General features: G+C 36.0%; 4 protein-coding genes across 4 annotated transcripts; 1 reads left to right on the top strand and 3 right to left on the bottom strand.

The window, feature by feature from the left end:
* Positions 1-4,417: 4,417 nt before the first annotated feature.
* LOC132945576 (uncharacterized) lies at positions 4,418-7,726 on the bottom strand. Its single transcript, XM_061015349.1, has 5 exons — positions 7,640-7,726; positions 7,234-7,404; positions 6,245-6,523; positions 4,973-6,145; positions 4,418-4,930 (listed from the first exon to the last, which is right to left on the bottom strand). The coding sequence occupies exons 1-5, from the start codon at positions 7,724-7,726 to the stop codon at positions 4,418-4,420; spliced, it is 2,223 nt and encodes a 740-aa protein (XP_060871332.1).
* Positions 7,727-7,736: 10 nt separating this feature from the next.
* LOC132945575 (uncharacterized) lies at positions 7,737-8,456 on the top strand. Its single transcript, XM_061015348.1, has one exon. It carries the CDS (start codon positions 7,737-7,739, stop codon positions 8,454-8,456), a length of 720 nt encoding a protein of 239 aa, XP_060871331.1.
* Positions 8,457-9,101: 645 nt separating this feature from the next.
* Positions 9,102-9,659, bottom strand: LOC132945574 (uncharacterized). Its single transcript, XM_061015347.1, has one exon. The coding sequence runs from the start codon at positions 9,657-9,659 to the stop codon at positions 9,102-9,104; it is 558 nt and encodes a 185-aa protein (XP_060871330.1).
* Positions 9,660-14,652: 4,993 nt separating this feature from the next.
* On the bottom strand, positions 14,653-19,890 carry LOC132945573 (uncharacterized). Its single transcript, XM_061015346.1, has 7 exons — positions 18,294-19,890; positions 17,833-18,129; positions 17,556-17,744; positions 17,217-17,483; positions 17,010-17,170; positions 16,281-16,875; positions 14,653-15,281 (listed from the first exon to the last, which is right to left on the bottom strand). The coding sequence occupies exons 1-7, from the start codon at positions 19,888-19,890 to the stop codon at positions 14,653-14,655; spliced, it is 3,735 nt and encodes a 1,244-aa protein (XP_060871329.1).
* Between the last annotated feature and the right edge of the window lie 1,064 nt (positions 19,891-20,954).

The raw sequence follows: 20,954 nt of genomic DNA, 5'->3' as shown, positions 1-20,954 counted from the left end.
GAACTCCCTGTAAAAAATTGCTAAGTAAAAAAAAACTAGTCATCTATAAGACTTCAGCATTATAAATATGTGATATCATAAAAAAATGATATCATAAATAAGTTAACTTAAATTTTAAAAAAACTAGTAATTTATAATACTTAAACATTATAAAGATGTGATATCAAGAATAAATGCTAAGTAAATTAAATTTTAAATTAATTGATTCTATCTCAATCATTTATTTACTTTGGGAGAATTTATATATTTCGACAAATAAACATGTCTATTCATAACTGGACTATTTAACAAATTTCCATGACAAATGTTACTAAATTTGTTTTATAAAAAAGTCTTAATTATTAATTTATAAAGAAAATAAATTCTCGCTAAGTAAATAAATGATTGAGATTGAATCAATTAATTTAAAATTTAATTTACTTAGCCTTTATTCTTGATATCAAATCTTTATAATGTTTAAGTATTATAAATTACTAGTTTTTTTTAAATTTAAGTTAACTTAGCATTTATTTATGATATCACATATTTATAATGTTTAAGTATTATAAATTACTAGTTTTTTTTTTTACTTAGCAATTTTTTACACGGAGTTCGACGGAGTGTTTTTGTTGGGATATAAATAATCTAGGACTATCTATGTGCCAAATCGAAATAACGAAACAAACAAAACTCAATAAGTGGCTGAAACATCTTATTTGTTATAGTAATATTTCTATGTAGTGATATGCTACTTGATTATATTATAACAAGGCATTAATTATCTACTAGGTAGCAGCGAACCATATGCTATACATTTAAACAACAATTGTAGATGTATAAATGATTAAACTGAAATCAAAATGTGCTTCATGATAACCAAGTATTGGGTATACTTCATATTATGTAACCATGATATCTGTAATCGTGCACAGAACAATACAAATAACAGCTGATGTCAAAATACGTCATTGTAGTGAGTAAGTATAACGATTATCATTTATGACCGATATACCTTGTGGTTGAACAATATCGAATTTATTACTTATACGGGCAGATAGCATGACGTAACATTTGTTATCAACGCTTATCATTTTTATCAATTGGATCCAAACATTCCTATCGAAATATTTTATAATATAGTACGTTTAGGCAGGCTTATTGCTTAATAGGTGGCTCCTGTTTGAATTTGAAGTTTGTTTAAATACATATTCATTTTTTAAACATAATTATTAATTTAATTGTATTACTACTTATTTAACTATATAATGGCTGGAAATCACATTTTACCTTTTTCGTCTATTTCGGAGTATTTTCAAGACAATATAAAACAATTAAAAAGAGACGAAATTGCTTATAAAGATGGTCATGTTTTGAAGTTTCAAGCCGATCTAGATTTAAATGTAATTGTAGGAGAAATCAAACAAAGTATGAAGAATGATAAATATAAGGTAAAGATGATGTTAAATGATAGTTCTATAGTTGAGGCAGAATGTACATGCCCTCGTGGCCAAGTAGTTTGCCACCATATAGCTGCCCTAGCACTTTATACTCACTATAATCTTAGCTCTACAGACAAATCTTGTTCATGGAATGTTAGAAAAATTAACACATGTGATGAAGTAAAAACTATCAGTCAGATTTATGGTGGTTTTGTTAGCCCTTCTACTATTATTTCAGATGAAGATTTTGCTACTTTCAAACATACTTTGGATAGTTTATCTACCCCAGTTGGTTTTTCTTGGTTATTAAGACCTGAACCAGAACATATAGAATCAAATGAATCTTTAAAATTTTAATGAAGTTCTATAGAAAGTGTAGTAAATAAAGATGTTTGTAAACAATTAGTAAGGGCAGGACATTTTGAAGCAGTAAGAAGTTATATAAAAGATGGCTGTTTTATTACTGATGATATTGTTTTAAAAATTTCTGAAATAACTACCGGTCAAAATAAAACTGAACTGTGGCATTATTACCGTAAAAATAGATTAACTGCAAGTCATTTTGATCATATATTATCTGCTTGCCAAAAAAATAATTTTCAAAATCTTTTTTTAAATCGCTAAAGAATGATACTAATTTAAGTGGTGTACATGCTATTCAGTGGGGTTTAACAAATGAAAAATCAGGCATTAGAGTTTTAGAAAAAGAACATAATGTAAATTTTGTACCAACTGGGTTATGGTTAGCAAACGATGGATTTTTAGGAGCATCTCCAGATGGCTTGATAAACTCTGATTATATTGTTGAGATAAAAATGTCCATGGAAGTTCAGAAATAAAGCATTAGATATTGAACTTAAAAATGATCACAGTTATATAATATATATACAAAATAATACTGTTTATATTAACAAAAAGCACTTTTATTGGCATCAGATTCAAGGACAACTATATTTAACTAACCACAAGTTGTGTTACCTTGTCATTTGGACACCTAATCAAACAATGATTAACGAAGTTGAAAAGGATCCAGACTGGTTTATTAATCTTAAAGTATTAGAACAATTTTTTAATAAGAAGTTCATACCTTTTCTTATTGAAAATTAAATATCCATATCATTAGTATATACACTTATAGATTATGTATAATATTAAAGAATTAAACACAAAAATCATTTACAAATTTCACATAATAAAAATATTTTTAGGTACATGTTGTGTTTATAATTAAAAAATATTGAATTTTACATAATATAATTAAATTAATTTGTACTTTTTACATTTTATCTTGGACTTCTTGAATAAGTGGATGTTGTAAATTAACTTGAAAAATTGTTCAGCTTGTTTCAACATATTAGAAGGAATGAAGTTTAAAATTGAATAACATTTTATCAGTTGTATCGCTCTTTCAACGTGTATCCTTGCTTTAGCTATTGCTTCAGTTTGTAACACTTGTTCAGGTGCAAACTGAGGAGTATCTAAAAAGGGAGGTAAATTTAAAGATACTCCAGGGGGAAATATATCTCTTATTAAAAAAACCTTTGTCAGCTAAAATAAGATCTCCAGGAACTAATTGATCTAAAAACCCACTTGCTAATGTTTTTATTTTATCAGATGTAGAACCTGGAAATAGGCTGCTAACAAAAGTAACTACACCATTTGGTGAAATTCCCAAAAGAATTTTCCAAGTATTTCTATGTTTGTAATTGCTATAAGTATCTCTTTATAATATGTTCATAGATTGTCTTGATACTGATGTATGTATTTCTGTATAGTCTATTATGATTTGGCAGTTCAAAAAAGGCTTAAAACAATTAGGTAAACATGTTTGGTTTTTGTGTCTAGATGGAATTTTATTCATGCACTGTAAAAACAGAACATTATGTAAAACATTGATCCAAGTTATTACAATGTTAGTAATAGTGTCATTACTACACTTGAATCTTGTAGCCAAGTCAAAATGTGGAAAATTGTGTCTCAATTTCACAAGAGTTATAAGTAGTTGATCTTGTCTATTTATACTCTCAACTTTCCACGGAAAATGGTAGTGAATTTCTGCATTTTTCAATAAATTATACGAACACATAATGATTGCGCCGGGGACGGAACAATAGTTAGCCCGTACGACCCGATCGCTTTTTACTTCGCGCGCTGTACTCACACACCGACCGACCTGTGTATAGATGTGTATGTGTGTGTAGCGACTCAAAGGAAGTGGACGGGGTCGCCGAGGAAGACCAGAGAGTGCTAGTGTGTGGGTGGGTGTGTAAATGTGTGTGTAATGTGATGTGTATATAATTAAAAGAAAATTGTAACACGTTTTAGGTAAAAATGCGTTGCTGTATAATTCACAAATTTAATTTAATAATATTGATAGTACACAATATAATATATAATAATACCACAGCGGTAAGAATGTATAAATTATAATTATAAACGGCGCTGGTTGTACCAAACCGATAATACAAAAAGATATTAATAAAAGTATATATATAAGAAAAACTTACAAATGCGACGGTGATCAGCTGGCCAGCTATCCTATGGTTTTTAATAATAATTATAATAATAATGACGGCACACACAATGCGTCGTAACAATAATTAAATACAATAATAATAGCGCCGGCGATTCGCGCCCGACCAAAAACAATAATAATAACGCTGGCGATTTGCGCCCGACCAAAAACAATAATAATAATGCTGGTGATTTGCGCCACGACAACTAGGTACGGTATAAAAAATTAGTGCCTTACAATTTATTATCACAATACAATTTTTACGGCGATTCGCGCCTATAAAAAAGGTATCTACGTGTCGACTGTTTGCGACGAGCGAACGAACTGATTGCCGCACCGCGCCTGGCCCTTGCTGGACAGTACCTGGTCGCGGTCTAATCTACATATTGTATAATAATTAATAATCTTAATAATAACTGTGTGTGGACGGTCAGTGGGTACATTGCTATTGCCGCGGCGGTGACATCCTCCCCCCGTTTGAAAATTAATTTCCAACTGTTTGCTCTCCTTCGAGTACTGGCAGATGACATAATTTAACTACTGGACGCCTCATCTCTGTACCGCTTGATGTACGTATGGTAACGTATCTTACATGACCGTCCTTACCTGGGTGTAGGTTTGTGACACGTGCTATTTTCCACATGGTGGGAGCCAAATTATCTTCTTTTACAATCACTATATCGGTAACCTTTAATGCTTCTCTTCTGGTTCTCCACTTTCCTCTAATTTGAAGTTGGGGAAGATACTCATTCCGCCATCTGTTCCAAAATTTTTGTAATATCCCTTGTACCAACTTCCATCTACGTAACCCAACCATATTATCTTCCGGCACATCTGGCTCAGAGGGTAGAGTTATGGGTCCCCCTATGAAGAAGTGGGCCGGTGTCAGAGGTTCAAGATCGTTCGGATCACTACTTAATAGCGTTAACGGACGTGAGTTTAGACAGGCTTCTATTTGACACAGTAAGGTCTGAAGCTCACTTAACATTAAACATGCCTGCTACATAACCCTATTCAAATGATGTTTAGCACTTTTTACCGAAGCTTCCCACAATCCTCCAAAATGTGGACTAGCTGGTGGGTTAAAACGCCAGCTGATCCCTTCATTGGCTAGTTCCGCTTCAATTTTCTTAGTATATGCTGTTAGCTCCCTTTGCGCTCCTACAAAGTTCGTACCATTATCACTCCAAATGGTGGCAGGTTTACCTCTCCTTGCACTAAACCTCCTAAGCGCAGCTATGAAGGCATTTTTAGTTAATTCCTCTACCACTTCAATATGAATTGCCTTGGTTGCGAAGCAGATGAACATAGCCACCCATGCCTTTTTACCCGGACGTCCTCGAATCCCACTACGAATGGTTAACGGCCCTGCGAAGTCTATCCCAGTAGTTGTGAATGGTCGACTACAGATAACTCTATCCTTGGGCAATGGAGCCATTAAGGGATATTGAAATGATGGCTTAGCTCGAATACATGTTACACATTGTTTTACAATGGATCTTGCAATCATTCGCCCCCGCAGAGGCCAGTAACGGCGCCTTATATCAGCTAAGAGTGCTTGAGGGCCAACATGTAGTAGATTCCGATGTCGATCCTTGAAAATAAGTTGTGTAATTGTATGATCTACGGGTAGCACAATTGGCCTTTTTTGCTCTTCTGAAATGTTGGCATTGGTTAAACAACCACCTACTACTAATAACTCGTTTCTTATTACTGGGTTTAAAGCATGTAACTTACTGCTGTGTGGTATCTCCTTCTGATCGTTTAATGCTTTGATCTCCTCTCCAAACTCTTCTGCTTGCGCTCTTCGTATTAAGAAATTTTCAGCATCTCTGAGATCTCGAACTGATAAGTACCTCGTTTGTTGTGCTTGACGTTTGGATATGACGTACTTAACGAATCGCAGAATCCATGCAACTGCACGTAGAAGACGACTCCACGTGGAGTATTTGGTCATAATATTCTTTAGCGGGTCTACTGCCAGTAGCGTTAGCTGGTTAGGACGCTGTTCTGGGAGTTCCGAAATGTCTTGTGTGGGAGTATCAACAACGTTCCATTTGTCCCTTGCCTGGGACAACCACACTGGCCCATTCCACCACTTGCTGCAAACATCTAGCTCGTGTGGCTTAACTCCTCTTGAGACTAAATCAGCAGGATTCTCTTCAGTCTTGACATACCTCCATTGCTTCGGATCAGTTATCTCTAATATTTGCTAGACGCGGTTTGCTACAAACGTTTTTAGTCTGGTGACGTGGCTATTGAGCCATCCTAACACCACAGTAGAATCGGTCCAAAGGTGGAAGCACTTAACATCAACATCCCACGCCGACGCCACCTTAATAGCAAGCTGAGCTAGAACTAGGGCTCCACATAACTCAAGTCTTGGAATCGTCGACCCTTTAAGTGGTGCTACTCGTGACTTTGAACACAGCAATCTGCTATAAACTTGACCATCCTCGTCTACATATTCGTATATGCACGCTCCATATGCTTCTTGTGAGGCATCACAAAAACCATGTAGTTCAATTTGCTCACTTACACAGGGCTTGCATTTTCTAGCAATCAACAATGACCCTAGTTCTTCGAGTTGCTGATGAAAAGGATGGTAAAGGATGGTAAAGGACTATCCCATTCAAGCTTAATCTGCCAAAGCCGCTGCAGAAATATTTTTCCCGTGATAAGCACAGGAGTCAAAAAGCCAAGTGGATCAAATATTTTATTAAGATCAGACAGCAACATCCTCTTTGTAACTTTAGCTCTTTTGGGAATGGACGCTAGTTGCAATAGTTGCTATTTTCGCGGCGGCGACAACGATAATATTTAGAATACCTAAGGTTTTTGTCATAGAATCATTAGCTGACCGTGGACGGATGTTAAGAAATACTTTTCTTAGCGATCCATCACTCCTGATCTCTTATAAACTTTAAATTTTAACAATAGTATGTTGTTTCAAATCATGATATAAAATATAATAATACTTTTGTTAAGTTATGTTTTGTTTGATATCTCTATATATATAAGAATAATGTGAAGGCTAACTACTATTTTAGAATGTATGACGTCGATTTTACATTGGATACTTTTTTTTTATTTTCGTATTATCGAGGACCGGGGAGAGAACCGTGATTTACATTACAGCTCCCCGGCCCCCATCGTTTATTGACAAACACAACAAGTTATCAATTACAACAATAGTAACTTATATCTACAAGATCCGAACTGCGAGCGCAGTTGATCCGGACTTCTTGACCCGGCTGGCTAGCCCGCTTATGTTTCCTTCAAAGAAAGGATATCCTTTACCATTTTGTAGAATAGCCGGAAGGCTTCGTCGGCATTGGCCAGCAAAATGCCTTTTTCTTCTGGGTCCGGAGGGAGGACGTCGAAGTCGGGCCTACACAGAAGCTCCGGAAGGTCCGCTGCAGTCGGCTGGTGACCAAGTCGGGCAGTTAGTTCTTCCCGGTGGCCGCTCCACTATGAACACGCTAATAGTGTGTGCTCTGCGGAGTCTGAGTCCCCCTGATAGTGTTGGCATGCCGCGCTAGGAGCTCTTGCCATTCGGAATAGGTATTGCTGGAAACAACCGTGATTTGCTAGTGCCTGAGTCATGTGAAAAGACAAAGGCACCTTAATCGTGGTTCTTCCCAGCCATCTCTTGATGTTAGGGATCACTCGGCGCGTCCATTTCCCTTTTTCCGTCTCGTCCCACCTTGCCTGCCAGAGGGCGATGGTGGAGATTCTTTCCTGCCGCTTGATGGCTGCTTGAAGAGGCGTTTAACCTTGTCCTCGAATCCATCGACACATGGATGTCACAAAGGGGCCTGGAGCTTGCCCACCAAAAAAGGGAGGCAGTACTCATCACAAACAGACGGGCGTACGTCCCGCCCAGTCTGTTTGTCGGCGGGCATCAAATCACCATAGGAAAAAAACTCAGGTATCTTGTGGTCATCCTGGATAAGTTCCTGACATTCGCGCCGCACATAGACATGGTTGCTAATAAGGCCTCTCGCTCAGCAGCCGCCCTGGCAAGGCTAATGCCAAATGTAAGGGGCCCCGGCCAGAGGAAACGCAGGCTCCTATCCACGGTGGTTGAGAGTCAGCTATTGTACGCAGCCCTGGTCTGGGCCACCCGAGTGTCCGAGATCGCCAGGACCAGGGCAAACCTGATCTGCCCACAGAGGTCGGCCGTCCTGAGGTTAAACCAGGCCTATAGGACCGTCTATGCTGAGGCTGCTCTGGTTCTTGCTTGCATGCCGCCATTGGACGTATTAAGTCTCGAAAGGCTCAGAATCAGGGACCGGTTAAACACCGCACACAACCCCGGAGAACTACATTGGATACTTATCTCAGGCTGCATCCGAATTGCATGCCAAAAAAAAAAAATGTCCGAATTGCATGCCGTATCTTGGAGGGGTCTGTCCGAATTGCATGCCGTCTCTTGGAGGCGTCTGTCCGAATTTCATGAAATCTCTTGGAGGGGTCTGTCCGAATTGCATGCCATCTCTTGGAAGGCTTTGTCCTTTTAGACTTTCCTAATTTTTTTTAAAAAAATTCATGTATAGAAACGCTCTTTTATGTATGGTTGTTACAACTGTTTAGTAATTAGTTTCTAGATTGAAATATTTTTATATCCGTGTAAATATTTTCCCAAACAGTATCTATATTGGATTAATGTAGTGTATTGTGGTCTCGGTCTGTTTCACAGACATAGACATACGTATCGATCACTTAAGTGTTTGTAGCTGTCAAATGTATAAGCGTTTATGTTCAATATTGATCTGAAATAATATTAAGATAAGAAAGGTTTAGAGCTACGCCACTACGACCATAAATAATAGTAATAATAATAATTTATATATATAATTATTAGATCAAAAAGAGATGTCACCTGTGTGTTTTTCTGTGTCTTATAATATTAGTACGTCTTGGAACGTTATCGAAGTGTGTTAACTGTAGTGTGATCATGGAACCACAAGTTTATTTATTTATTTATTGGAATATACGGGCTAGGCCCTTTTTTACATAGAAAAAACAGGTAATAATATGGTTTACAAAGAAAAAAAAGTAAATAGAAGATGGAAGAGAAAAAAAAAAAAACAAAATAAACAAAAAAAATAACATTAATACTAAAAATGTACATATGCATTTCAATAATAATATATATGACAGAGCTAACTAAAACAGAAAGTGGGGCCCAGACTGGCATTATGCATCATATGCCTTAAAGGCTCATTTAGTAAGTAGTTGGTGGAACAAAAAGGGACATGAAATGGAGTAATGGAGCGGGTGGAGCGTTGGGATACTTTAAAATTAATTAAGGATAGTAAAGTTGGGGAATCAACACTACCATCTAACAGTCCATTCAAGAACTTGCTACCCATAATGCGCCTGCGCTCTGCCAGTGAGGCTAGATTAAGCTGAGTAGCAACTGGGGAATAATCATGAGGTGGAGATTTGATGCCTAACAGGAAGCTTGTAAATCGCAAGAACCTGCGCTGTACCCTTTCGACCTGGCAAGCATTGTTGGCAGTATGGGGATCCCAAACAATGGCACCATATTCAATAATTGGCCGGACTAACGAACAGTATAAGACTTTCAATGACGAAGTTAGGTTAAGGTCCTTTGACAATCTCATTATTATACCCAACATTCTTAGAGCTTTGCAACAAGCCATTTCAATATGAATGCCCGGGTCAAGGTTACTGGAGAGTTTGAACCCAAGATCCATCGTAAATCCATCACAGCGAGAAATTATTGATTCATGAATATAAGTTGAACATATTATGTTGAGTGAAAAAAACAAAAAAACTTTTTGTAATTGATGATTTTAAATTTTATTTTCAAAAGTTATTGTGCAATGATATTGAAAGGTGGGCTTGTTGTAAACGTTCGTGTACGTCTTATATAAAATTATTGTATATAAAAAAAGAACATAAAGTTATATTCCGCAAGATAGAATAGATCATAATCACAATAAAGATAACGAACAAAAATTAAATAGACAACGGGTATGTAATAATTTAAAACGTAAGACTGTAGATGATCCTTTTGAAAAACCAAGTAAAATACTGCATCGAGAGCTATTAAAGGGAGATGTTAGTACATGGACAACAAATAACACTACACGAGTTCGAAAAAAATTACATTATGCCCGATCAAGCATTTATCCTAAACTGCCAGAAACTTTGATTGATTTACATACAGCTTTAGATAATTTAAACACCAAAACTAATACATAATACAAACTAATAGAAACGAAGATTTTTTATTTATTAATAATCATGAAAAAAATATTGTAGCTTTTACATCACACGCACTTTTAAAATATTTAAATGAGTGTGAAATTTTATTTGTTGGCGGTACATTTAAAAGTTGCCCTAAGATGTTTTATCAATTATTCACAATTCACGGTGTTAAAAATCACAACCATACGCCACTAATTTTTTTTTTATTAACGGGAAAAACAAAACAAATTTATGAAGTTGCTTTGACTAATTTATTACTGAAGATGAATGATTTAAACTTAAATTTATCGCCAAAAATAATTTACGCTGACTTTGAACTAGCTATTCATTCTGCGCTTCTAGTTGTTTTTCCAAATACAATAAGAAAAGGATGTCGTTTTCACTTAGGACAGAGCATATGGAGAAAAATTCAATCAGTAGGTTTATGTACAAATTTAAAAAAAAAAACAGAAATTGGATTATTTTTTAAAATTATTTTTTGGACTGTCATTTTTAAATCCAAATGATGTAGACGACTGTTTTACGAACGAAATTATAGCAATTCAACCCAACGATGATCGTATACATGCATTTTGTGACTACTTCTTAGAAACGTATGTGATGGCTGACAGTTTATTTCCACCATCTATTTGGGCTGCATTTTCTAATTCTACAATGCGTACAACTAATGTTTGTGAATCATTCCATTCCAAGCTGAATAGCATGTTTTACTCCCCAAGTCCTAATATTTTTCAATTAGTTGATGTCCTAAAGCAAGTACAATGTGATATATATGTAAAAATGCGTAGTTCAAATTTAAGCAATAGACGCCGGGAAATATTAGAAAAAGAAAAAAGTATAAGTTTAGTGATGACGGAATTTCAAAATAATGAAATTAATATACTTTTATATGTAGAAAAGTTGGCATACATGTCATTGCCGACAGCAAAATAAACAAAACTAAATTTTTAATATATTATGACTATATACTATGTAGATAATTATATTATTATTATATTATTAGTTATTACCTATTATTATTATTATTATTATTATTATTATTATTATTCTGTAACGTAATTTTTCATTGTAATATTAACTGTTTTTAAAAATGCTATTATACTATTTTATTATTCAAAAAAAGATGTTTCTAAATTGACATATTTTATTATTATGAATTATTATTAAATATAATTTTGTTATAACCACCAAATTTAAAAATAATAATATTAAAAATACACCCACTTGATTACCCTAAACTACAATAGTTTTATTTAACTAATGGCATTTGTTGTCGATGAAAAAAAAAATAGTTTTATTTTATGATTCTTATTCACAGTGTCACCTTCTACAATATTTATATGTTTTATTGTAATGTAACAAAATCCCGATCCTCCAGTTGAAAAGTTAGTTATTTATTCGGATATACCCCTCTAAGAGATGGCATGCCATTCGGACAGACCCCTCCAAGAGACGGCATGCAATTCGGCCAGACCCCTCCAAGAGACGGCATGCAATTCGGACGACCCGATTTATATTTATTTTTTTGGCATGCAATTCGGATGCATAGCTTATCTCAATATATTTTTAGTAATTTTTGTATTACTTTATTACCTATGATTATGGAAAAAATTTTATTTTATCGCCTTGAGGTAACCCAATTAAAAGACTTAAAAGACGGTGGTGTTGTTACCTGTTAACCTAACTATAAAGTCTTACTCATGTCGTATAAGGCTTCTACAGTCTGTTTAATCTGCCTTTTTGTTTAACTTATATTTTACAACTAGTATATAGTTAGGTTACACGGTACATTATAGTATAGTATACCGTGATTAAAACATTAAAAATACTTTTGTATAATTAAAACTAAAATTTATTTATTTGCAGTCTTGAATAAAAATGAAAAAATAACGTACCTATTGATTTAACAGTTTATTTTATATAAGTAATTAAAATGAAATAAAAATAATATTAAAATTCTGTTTTTTATAAAATCTTATGCAGCATTCGAGACCTTCAGAGTTTGGGGGCCAATCATATGTGCGCCATCTGCACTTTCGTAAATCAGTGGCTCCTACGAATTTATTTTGTCGATCGATTCCAATATACAGATAATATTATGCACTGTCGAATGAATTCAGGCCGGCCTCAAGAAATGTCGTGATAATAAAATCAAAATTTCTAACAAGAACCTTAGACGTCATTATTGTGATTGATTATTACACTTATGCAACGTGTTGTACCTATCGGTTATTTAAGTTCACCTCAATTATATAGATGTTGGACGTTAATCCACGGCAACGAATCACACGAGACCAGACTCAGACACGGACAAATTGGGAATAGTTTTTTTTTAAGAATTCTCTACTAATGCAAAAATAAAAATGTATCAGATACAAGTCTTAAGAGGACGCCTCGCCCGCATATGTTGTCTCCATCTTGCAAGTGCGTAACATAGCAAATTGTACGCTCAGCATAACACGTGTAGCTCCGTTAGTTTAAAAATTAGAGTGAACTGACCTCTTATACAATTGAAAGATAGGATTATTATCTAGGCAATATCATGGGCTTTTTATTATATATTAATTTTAAAATTTAAATTGTTTGTACATCTTAAGATACTCATTACTCGCTTTAAAATTAAAATATAACTGTACGGGCCGGAGTATATAATAATAATATACGAGTCCGGACACCAAACTCCCTTTTTTTACGCCACTAACACCTAGGTCTAAAAAATATAGAATGGAGGACTAGCTGGTGTGTAGTGTTGTAATAGCTCGAACAGTAGTGGTCGGGATCGCCTAGCAAATACTGTCGGCTATGTAGTGCTTGTTGTGTATTATGTGTATTTGTGTATTAATATCTGTATGTATGTGGGTGTGTGTACAATAAAACAAATAATAATAAAATGGTAACACGGTTTCTGGTAATAAAGTTGCTGTATAATACGCAAATTGAAATAATAGCAGTACAAATTATATATTAAAACTCACCGTAACACAAATGTATAAAAATTATATAATAATAATAATAAATGACCGGCCCTTATGGCCAACCGAAATAATAATAATATATTGACGCAGCTATTTGAGCTGAAGCTCGTATAAAATAATATGCGGCCCTTCTGGCCAACAAATTAATAATAATAAAAAATATCTATAGCCCTTTTGGCCCAACAGTTAAATGTGTATAGTAAATAAATAACAATAAAAATAATGATAAAACTCACAGTTTGTGGAGCGCAGACTAGCTAGCTGGTCCAATACAGGCATTGAAATAAAAATAATAGTGTAATGATTTCCCTAATGGCTCACAATAATAAAGGTATGGTTGTGCCGATACGGCGACATATACTCGACGATTAACGCACATACAATAAAAAATAATAAATGAGTATTGCCCTTATGGCTCACAATAATAAAGAAAAAAATAATACAATTAATACGTATATAATAAAAAATGGTTGACACACGTCGGTGTTCTCGGTAAAACGTACAAAACCGGACAGATTCACGGCGGCCGTGCTAAATAATATTTGCATAGACGGCGCGGCGGCGTGCGATAACGTTTAATCTACATATTATATAACTCACAAAACACATTCAATACGAAAATAAAACAATACAAATAAGGTGGTATGTGTGTGTGAGACCAGCTGTCTTCAATGACCAGTGATAATTAACTATATAAAAATAATATTGTTATGTTGCGGCGGCAACAATAATAAAAAACCCATGAAATTGCCTAGATAATAATCTTACCTTAAAATGTTATAAGAGGTCAATTCACTCAAATTTTTAAACTAACGAAGCTACACGTGTTCTGCTGAGCGTACAATTTGCTATGTTACGCACTTGTAAGATGGAGACAACATATGCGGGCGAGGCGTTCTCTTAACTTATTTCACATGAAATCGCTTTGTACCGTACACGTGGTACGTGTTTTTGATCGAAAAAATATTATTATATTTTACATTATTATAATTGACTACGATAGCTCATTTTTTAATTTATATAAACCAATAACACTTTATTAAAATTATTTTGTTTTATTCGCTTTTTCATATATTGAACGGCTACGATGCGTACGTTACATAGGTACGGTTTTATTACGACTGAACAACGACCGATCGCCCGTCATCGAAGACCGCTATATCGGGGACGTATCTTATCTTACATTAAATAATGTTATACATTTATACTCTATATAGATAATCTTTACGGTATTTACCAATTATATATGTACAAATATACCGCGTACGCAACATAGCCGCCCACCTTGAAATATAAATAATATTTCAACAAATTAAACAATAAAAATACAAATTCGATAATAGAATAATTAATATACATTACAAATAATTTATAAAAAAAGAATAAATAAAATATAATAATATATTGACTAATAATAACAACCTGATACGGTAATAATTGAACAAATATAATTTAATGTTACTGAATAAATAAATGAATAAAACATATAAAAGTTTTTTATTTAATATTGATTGTTGTTGATTGGTAACGGACAAAGGAGACGAACTGCCCTTGTAATTTCCCCAAAATTCGTCTTTACGGACGCCGACCAACTTATTCCGTCCCTTCCTGCATGGATTTGGAGGACCCGACCGAGACGCCACTGCAAAGGGGGCAAATTTGTGTCTCGTATTAACACCACAGATCCTACCTTTAAATTTGGCCCCTTTGATTGAGTCCATTTTACACGCTCCTGTAGTTGACCCAGATACTCTGTACTCCAGCGCTTCCAAAGTAGTTGTGAATATTGGGTAACTCTTCTCCAACGCTCCAACGGCGTCACGGAAGTAGTCGTTTCATCCCTTTCGGGTACGGCGGTAATAGCATCACCAATTAGAAAATGACCAGGCGTTAAATAGGAAAGATCGGATGGGTTGGAAGACAGGGAGGTAATGGGACGAGAGTTTAAGCATGCTTCAACCCGAGTCAGTACAGTACTCATCTCTTCGTAAGTTAGGCGAGATTCACCTAACACCTTAGATAACAAATTTTTCATCGACTTAACCGCCGCCTCCCACAGGCCACCGAAATGTGGAGATCGTGGTGGTATTAACTTCCACTCTACCCCTTTCTCCGCGAGTGTTGCACAAACTGTGTTTTGATGTTGATCGGATTGAAATAAATTATATACATCTCGAAGCTGTCTGCGGGCGCCCACGAAGTTTGTCGCGTTGTCTGAGTTCTGAGTATATGACCGCACACCTTCCGCGACGGTCGAAAAACCGGTTTAACGTTTGCAAAAACGTCTTTGTCGTTAGATCACTGACTAACTCTATATGTATCGCTTTAGTAGCAAAACACACAAATATAGATATATAGCCTTTATCGCACGGCGCGTTTCGCCGTAAACTTGACTTTATCAGTATGGGACCGGCAAAATCGACTCAACATCGCGAGAAAGGCCGGATGCACGTAATTCGATCGCGTGGTAAGTTACCCATTATTGGCTGTACTATTATAGGTTTTTGTTTAAAACACGTAATGCAACTATGCACAATCTTCCGTGCTATACTGCGTGCTCCTAAGGGCCAATATCGTTGCCGAATGGCTGCCACGAGGGCCTGTGGACCACTATGTAATAAATTTACGTGCTCACTTTGAAATAATAATCGCGTATATGTACTTTCACGAGGAAGCACAATTGGGTGTCGCTGAAATTCCCTTAACTCAATCGCATTTGCCAAACGTCCTCCTACGCGTAATAGACCTTTCTCGTCACAAAAGGTCGTAATCGTATCAGCACACTGTTGCCAGCTACTTGCGCCGTCTGTGATTTAAGTTCATTTATTTCTTTTTGAAAATGTTTTTTTTGTATCATTTTAATTAATGCCAAATTTGCGTATTCTAATTCATTTACGTCTAACTGCCCGACGACACGTCTTGTGCAACTCTTTAGTCCGTTATTTCGCCAACGTAAACAATACGCCGTTATTCGGATAATCTGTTTTAATGACGAACGAGTAGTCAACAATGGAATATCCAACGATAACGTACATATGAAATTATGCGTATTTAACATTGTGTGACTCCTTTCTTCGGGCATTTTTTTTACTTCGGATTTATCAACATTTGTCGGTTTCGGCCACATACTGGCGTCTTTAATTAACCATTCCAGGCCGCACCACCAAATTGATTTTTTTTCGATGTCCTCGGCATTGCATCCGCGCCAAATTACGTCCGCCGGGTTGTCGTGAGTGGGGACGTGTGACCATTCGCTGCACGCGGTTAACTCTTGTAATTCACCAACGCGGTGTGCGACAAATGTCTTCCATCGACCTGATGGCGACGTTATCCAAGCCAAGACCACTTTAGAATCGGTCCAAAATCGACGTCGATCAATTTTTAAATTTAATTTTGGTATTAGTTTATTACTCAATCGGGCTAACAGCAAGGCGGCGCACAGTTCTAACCGCGGCAAAGACACTATTTTTAGCGGAGCAACCTTCGACTTGGCGCATATTAAGTTTACGTCCGTTTCTGCGTGTCCACCCGTGGTTCTTAAGTATAAACATGCGCCATAAGCCTTCTCGGACGCATCCGCGAAACCGTGTATTTCCGCACTAACTACTATTTCGGTTGAAATTATTTTTCGTGGTATTCTTAAATTATTTAACGATGGTAATCCACCTCGGTATCTTTTCCATTCTGCACAAATATTATCGGGTAATACGTCATCCAAATTAATCTTTAATTGCCATAAACTTTGCATAATAATTTTGGCGATTATATAATAACAGGTCCGAGTAATCCTAACGGATCAAATATTGTTGCGATTTCGGAAAATATTTTCCGTTTAGTTATCGGGGCATTGACCTCTACCTGCTGTACCGTGTAGAACAACATATCATCATCTGATTTCCAATGCAAGCCTAGTATTTTTGTCATTAGTTCGCCCATAGCTCTTATGCTATTGTTGTCGGAATGCACGTCGGCTATTAACTGCGGGTCATTAGATAACCATTTACGCAGTTCTAAACCGGCTTTACTCATAATTGAAATTAGATTAGTATTTTAATTTTATCGCACCGGTTTTGTACATTGCACCACCTAGATAGTCATCCATATAGAAATCTCTAGTAATTGATTCGCCCACCTCCGGGCAACTGTCGCATTCCGTTTTTGCCAAATTTTCGAGACATGCTGTTGCCAAGTATGACGCCGGCATGGTACCATAGGTAAGTGTATTAAGTCGATATACATGGATCGGTTGTGTTGGTTCAGGTCGCCATAACACACGTTGAAAATCTCGCTGATCCCCAACAACTAAAATTTGGCGATACATTTTTGTGATATCTGCCGTAAATACGTAATTATAAGTACGAAAGTGTATTAATATATATATTAAATCGTCTTGAATAGACGGACCTTTAAGGAATATATCGTTGAGACTAACGCCCGTATCAGTTTTGCATGACGCGTCAAATACGACCCGTAGTTTTGTCGTCGTACTACTGTCGTTACGCACGGCGTGGTGTGGAATATAATATTTGCCTTCTTCGTCTTTATTTTCGATTTCCTTATCGATTCGTTCCATATGTCCCAATGCTTCGTATTCTGACATAATCTCGTTTTAACTGTGTATCTTTTTGTAATCGTTTTTCCAATAATAAAAATCGCCGTTCAGCAATATTGTACGACTTGCCCAATTTTGGCGCATTTGCTTTAAACGGAAGTTGAACTATAAATCGACCGCATTCACTCCGACTTATATGTTTGTTAAAATGTGCCTCGCATTCCTTTTCTTCTTTTGTATACACTGATTTTGGTTCATACTCTTCCAATTTCCAAAATTTTGTAATCGATTGTTCTAAATTTGTTTCTTTATTCTCGGTTATCGATAGATTTACCGCACTCGCTGCCCATTTACCTGAATTAATTACGTTATCTGCGGGACCCGAGACTACCCATCCAAAACGAGTTTCTTGGAATATCGGTCCACCTGCCATCGGTTTTAATTGTCCCGTACGTAATAATTCGAAAAAGTAACCCGCACCAATTAACAAGTCAATTCTTCGTGGTGTATTAAACCATCAGCCAATTCGATATCACGAGGAATCAAAATATTATTTTTTATTAATTTTGACGGCAAATTATTAGTTTTACGCTTCACTACCAAACACGTGGCTGTTAATGTAAATTTTCTGTCTTCGGCCGCCATTGTTGCAACCACCGCCGACGATGCCTTTTGTGTGCTACCGCCTATTCCGCATAGATCATGCTTCACATGCTTCTTTTTTAACTTTAAAAGCTGTACCATTTGCTCTGTTATCAAATTACTTTGGGACCCAGAATCTAAAAGTACGCGTCCCGGAACCCATTGCCCTGATTCGCTGCGCAATGACACCATTGCCGTCGACAGTAATACCTTGTCGTCCTGTATAACCGATGTATGTGCGCTTAACGATGTTGATGCTTCAATTACTTCACTTGTCGATACATTTGCGACTGTTGACTGACCTGCCGTATTATCTTCGATTACTGTATTTCTCCCTCCTGGCAGGTGCAATAGCGTATTATGCGCTTTTGCGCATTTAAAACAGAATTTTGCATTGCATTTTTTACTCTCGTGTTGGCGTAAACAAATTTTACATAACTTCAACTCTGTTACGCGTTTTATTCGCTCTGGTACGGTCAAACTATAAAATGTAGGACATTTATAAATCATATGTGTCGATTTACAAACATAGCATTCTAAATTTGAAGTCGACGCGAATAATTGTGACGTTCCTCTTTCTTCGATATATTTTTTTTCGTTTGATGTCGTAATTGTGCTACCTTTAATATTTATATTTTTTACGGCTTCAATTGATTCCAAAATTTTATACCTTGACTCTAAAAATGTAATTAATTCTAATAATTTTGGCTCTTCAGTACCGTGCGCTCTCGATTCCCACTCTTTTAGTGTAGTCTTATCTAATTTAATGAATATTACATATATTAGGAGTGGTCCCCAATTTGTGGGTTCTTGACCCAGCGCCTCTAACGCACGCATATGTCCATTCAGTGCATCCGTAAACTGTCTTAATTTTTTCGCTGAGTCGCCGCCCACCGTTTCGAGATCATATATCGCTTTTACATGTGCTTGAACCAACACCCTTTTATTATTGTACCGCGTGATTAACGATTGCCATGCTACGGTATAATTATTAGATGTTGTTTCCAAACATTTTATCGAACTCAATGCCTCGCCTGATAACGATTCGCGTAAATAAAAAAACTTTTCTATCGCCGTTAACGACGTATTGTTATCTATTAGTGTCGAAAATATATCGTAAAACGATGCCCATTCTTGATAATTACCGGTAAATTCCGGTACGCTCAACGACGACAACTTTACCGTCGACAATACTTTATTCATACACGCATTAGGCATATCGGTGTCAGAATTTTTATTTCTACTCTCGTCTTGCGATACAGTTGAGCCTGCTGCTATCATGATTTTCTCTGCTGCAGCAATAGTTTTAAAGTATAAGTCTTCAAATTCCATTCTATACTTGTTTTGTGCATCGATACTGATTCCCTCTTTCATTTCTATGGCCGCTTGAACCTGTTCATATTCTGCCCATGACTCTTCTACTTTTTCACGCCGCACTTTTACCTCTGTCGAATCAACATTTTGCGCTTGTAGATAATTTGAAAATCTTGTTATCGACGCTTTCAATTGTCCTCTTCTCGTTATCATGTTCTCTTGTCCCCCCATCTTCGAGACCAATGTTCAACTATGCGATCTCAGAGATAGATAGAGAGGGAGAGAGAACGCAAGAGAGAGACTATACTGTACTATGACCTAATACTTATCTGTACTTTATTTCCGTATAAATATATATACTCGGGTGAAACCGCCTAGGATTAATTTAGGAATAAAATGGAAAACGCCTTACCTTATATTCCCGTGGGTGAACTTTACTTCTGTGGACGAACTTTACTTCTGTGGACTGTATTTTCGCACGATCTTTCACACTTTTCGCTGATCAATACCCTTATGGCCTTTTTTTTTTTTTACCAGTAACTGATTGACCCAATAACGCTTGATCGAATATTAATAATACTTAATTCGCACTAATTTACGATTTACGATTTGAATCCCGGACGAAGGACCAATGAATACGATAGCTCATTTTTTTATTTATATAAACCAATAACACTTTATTAATATTATTTTGTTTTATTCGCTAGTTCATATATTGAACGGCTACGACGCGTACGTTACATAAGTACGGTTTTATTACGACTGAACAACGACCGATCGCCCGTCATCGAAGACCGCTATATCGGGGACGTATCTTATCTTACATTAAATAATGTTATACATTTATACTCTATATAGATAATCTTTACGGTATTTACCAATTATATATGTACAAATATACCGCGTACGCAACAATAATTATTTAGTATACAATATTATATTTGTGGATAAAAGCTGATTAAATTGAGTTGAACAATTAACCATCTGGTCGTTAGTTTCCTTGGTGTTATAATAATCGATTTGTGTATCATAATATAAATACATTTTCGAAGTAACTATTCTAAAATATATGTCTGTGTGGTATCGATTAATTTCTATTATTATCAGTCATTGCATTGTATTATATTATAATGTTACTGCTTAACGGCATGTCAAGCGTCTCGAATCTCTTGTTGATGTTGTTGTTGTTGGCAGTCATGTCATCGGTGTACATGACAAACGCCGAAATAAGTCTGGACGCGTCCAGCACCGCAGTAATGTTCAGTCTCGAGGACATCGTCGGCCCGAAGGCAACG

Source organism: Metopolophium dirhodum, chromosome 5 (genome assembly GCF_019925205.1).
Source record: "Metopolophium dirhodum isolate CAU chromosome 5, ASM1992520v1, whole genome shotgun sequence".
NCBI classification, from domain to species: Eukaryota; Metazoa; Arthropoda; class Insecta; order Hemiptera; family Aphididae; genus Metopolophium; species Metopolophium dirhodum.
The sequence above is the reverse complement of the archived record's forward strand: the minus strand, read 5'-3'. Positions and strand labels throughout refer to the sequence as shown.

Coding starts and splice junctions, on each gene's coding strand:
- LOC132945576 (XM_061015349.1), bottom strand. CDS start 7,726: ATGGATTCGAGGACAAGGTTAAACGCCTCTTCAAGCAGCCATCAAGCG. Junction 6,146..6,244: donor CGTCGGCGTGGGATGTTGAT/GTTAAGTGCTTC, acceptor AACCGCGTCTAG/CAAATATTAGAGATAACTGA. Junction 4,931..4,972: donor GAGGATTGTGGGAAGCTTCG/GTAAAAAGTGCT, acceptor GTTATGTAGCAG/GCATGTTTAATGTTAAGTGA.
- LOC132945575 (XM_061015348.1), top strand. CDS start 7,737: ATGTCACAAAGGGGCCTGGAGCTTGCCCACCAAAAAAGGGAGGCAGTA.
- LOC132945574 (XM_061015347.1), bottom strand. CDS start 9,659: ATGGATCTTGGGTTCAAACTCTCCAGTAACCTTGACCCGGGCATTCAT.
- LOC132945573 (XM_061015346.1), bottom strand. CDS start 19,890: ATGGGGGGACAAGAGAACATGATAACGAGAAGAGGACAATTGAAAGCG. Junction 17,745..17,832: donor AGCAAATGCGCCAAAATTGG/GCAAGTCGTACA, acceptor AGATTATGTCAG/AATACGAAGCATTGGGACAT. Junction 16,876..17,009: donor TGTTCTACACGGTACAGCAG/GTAGAGGTCAAT, acceptor TGGCAATTAAAG/ATTAATTTGGATGACGTATT.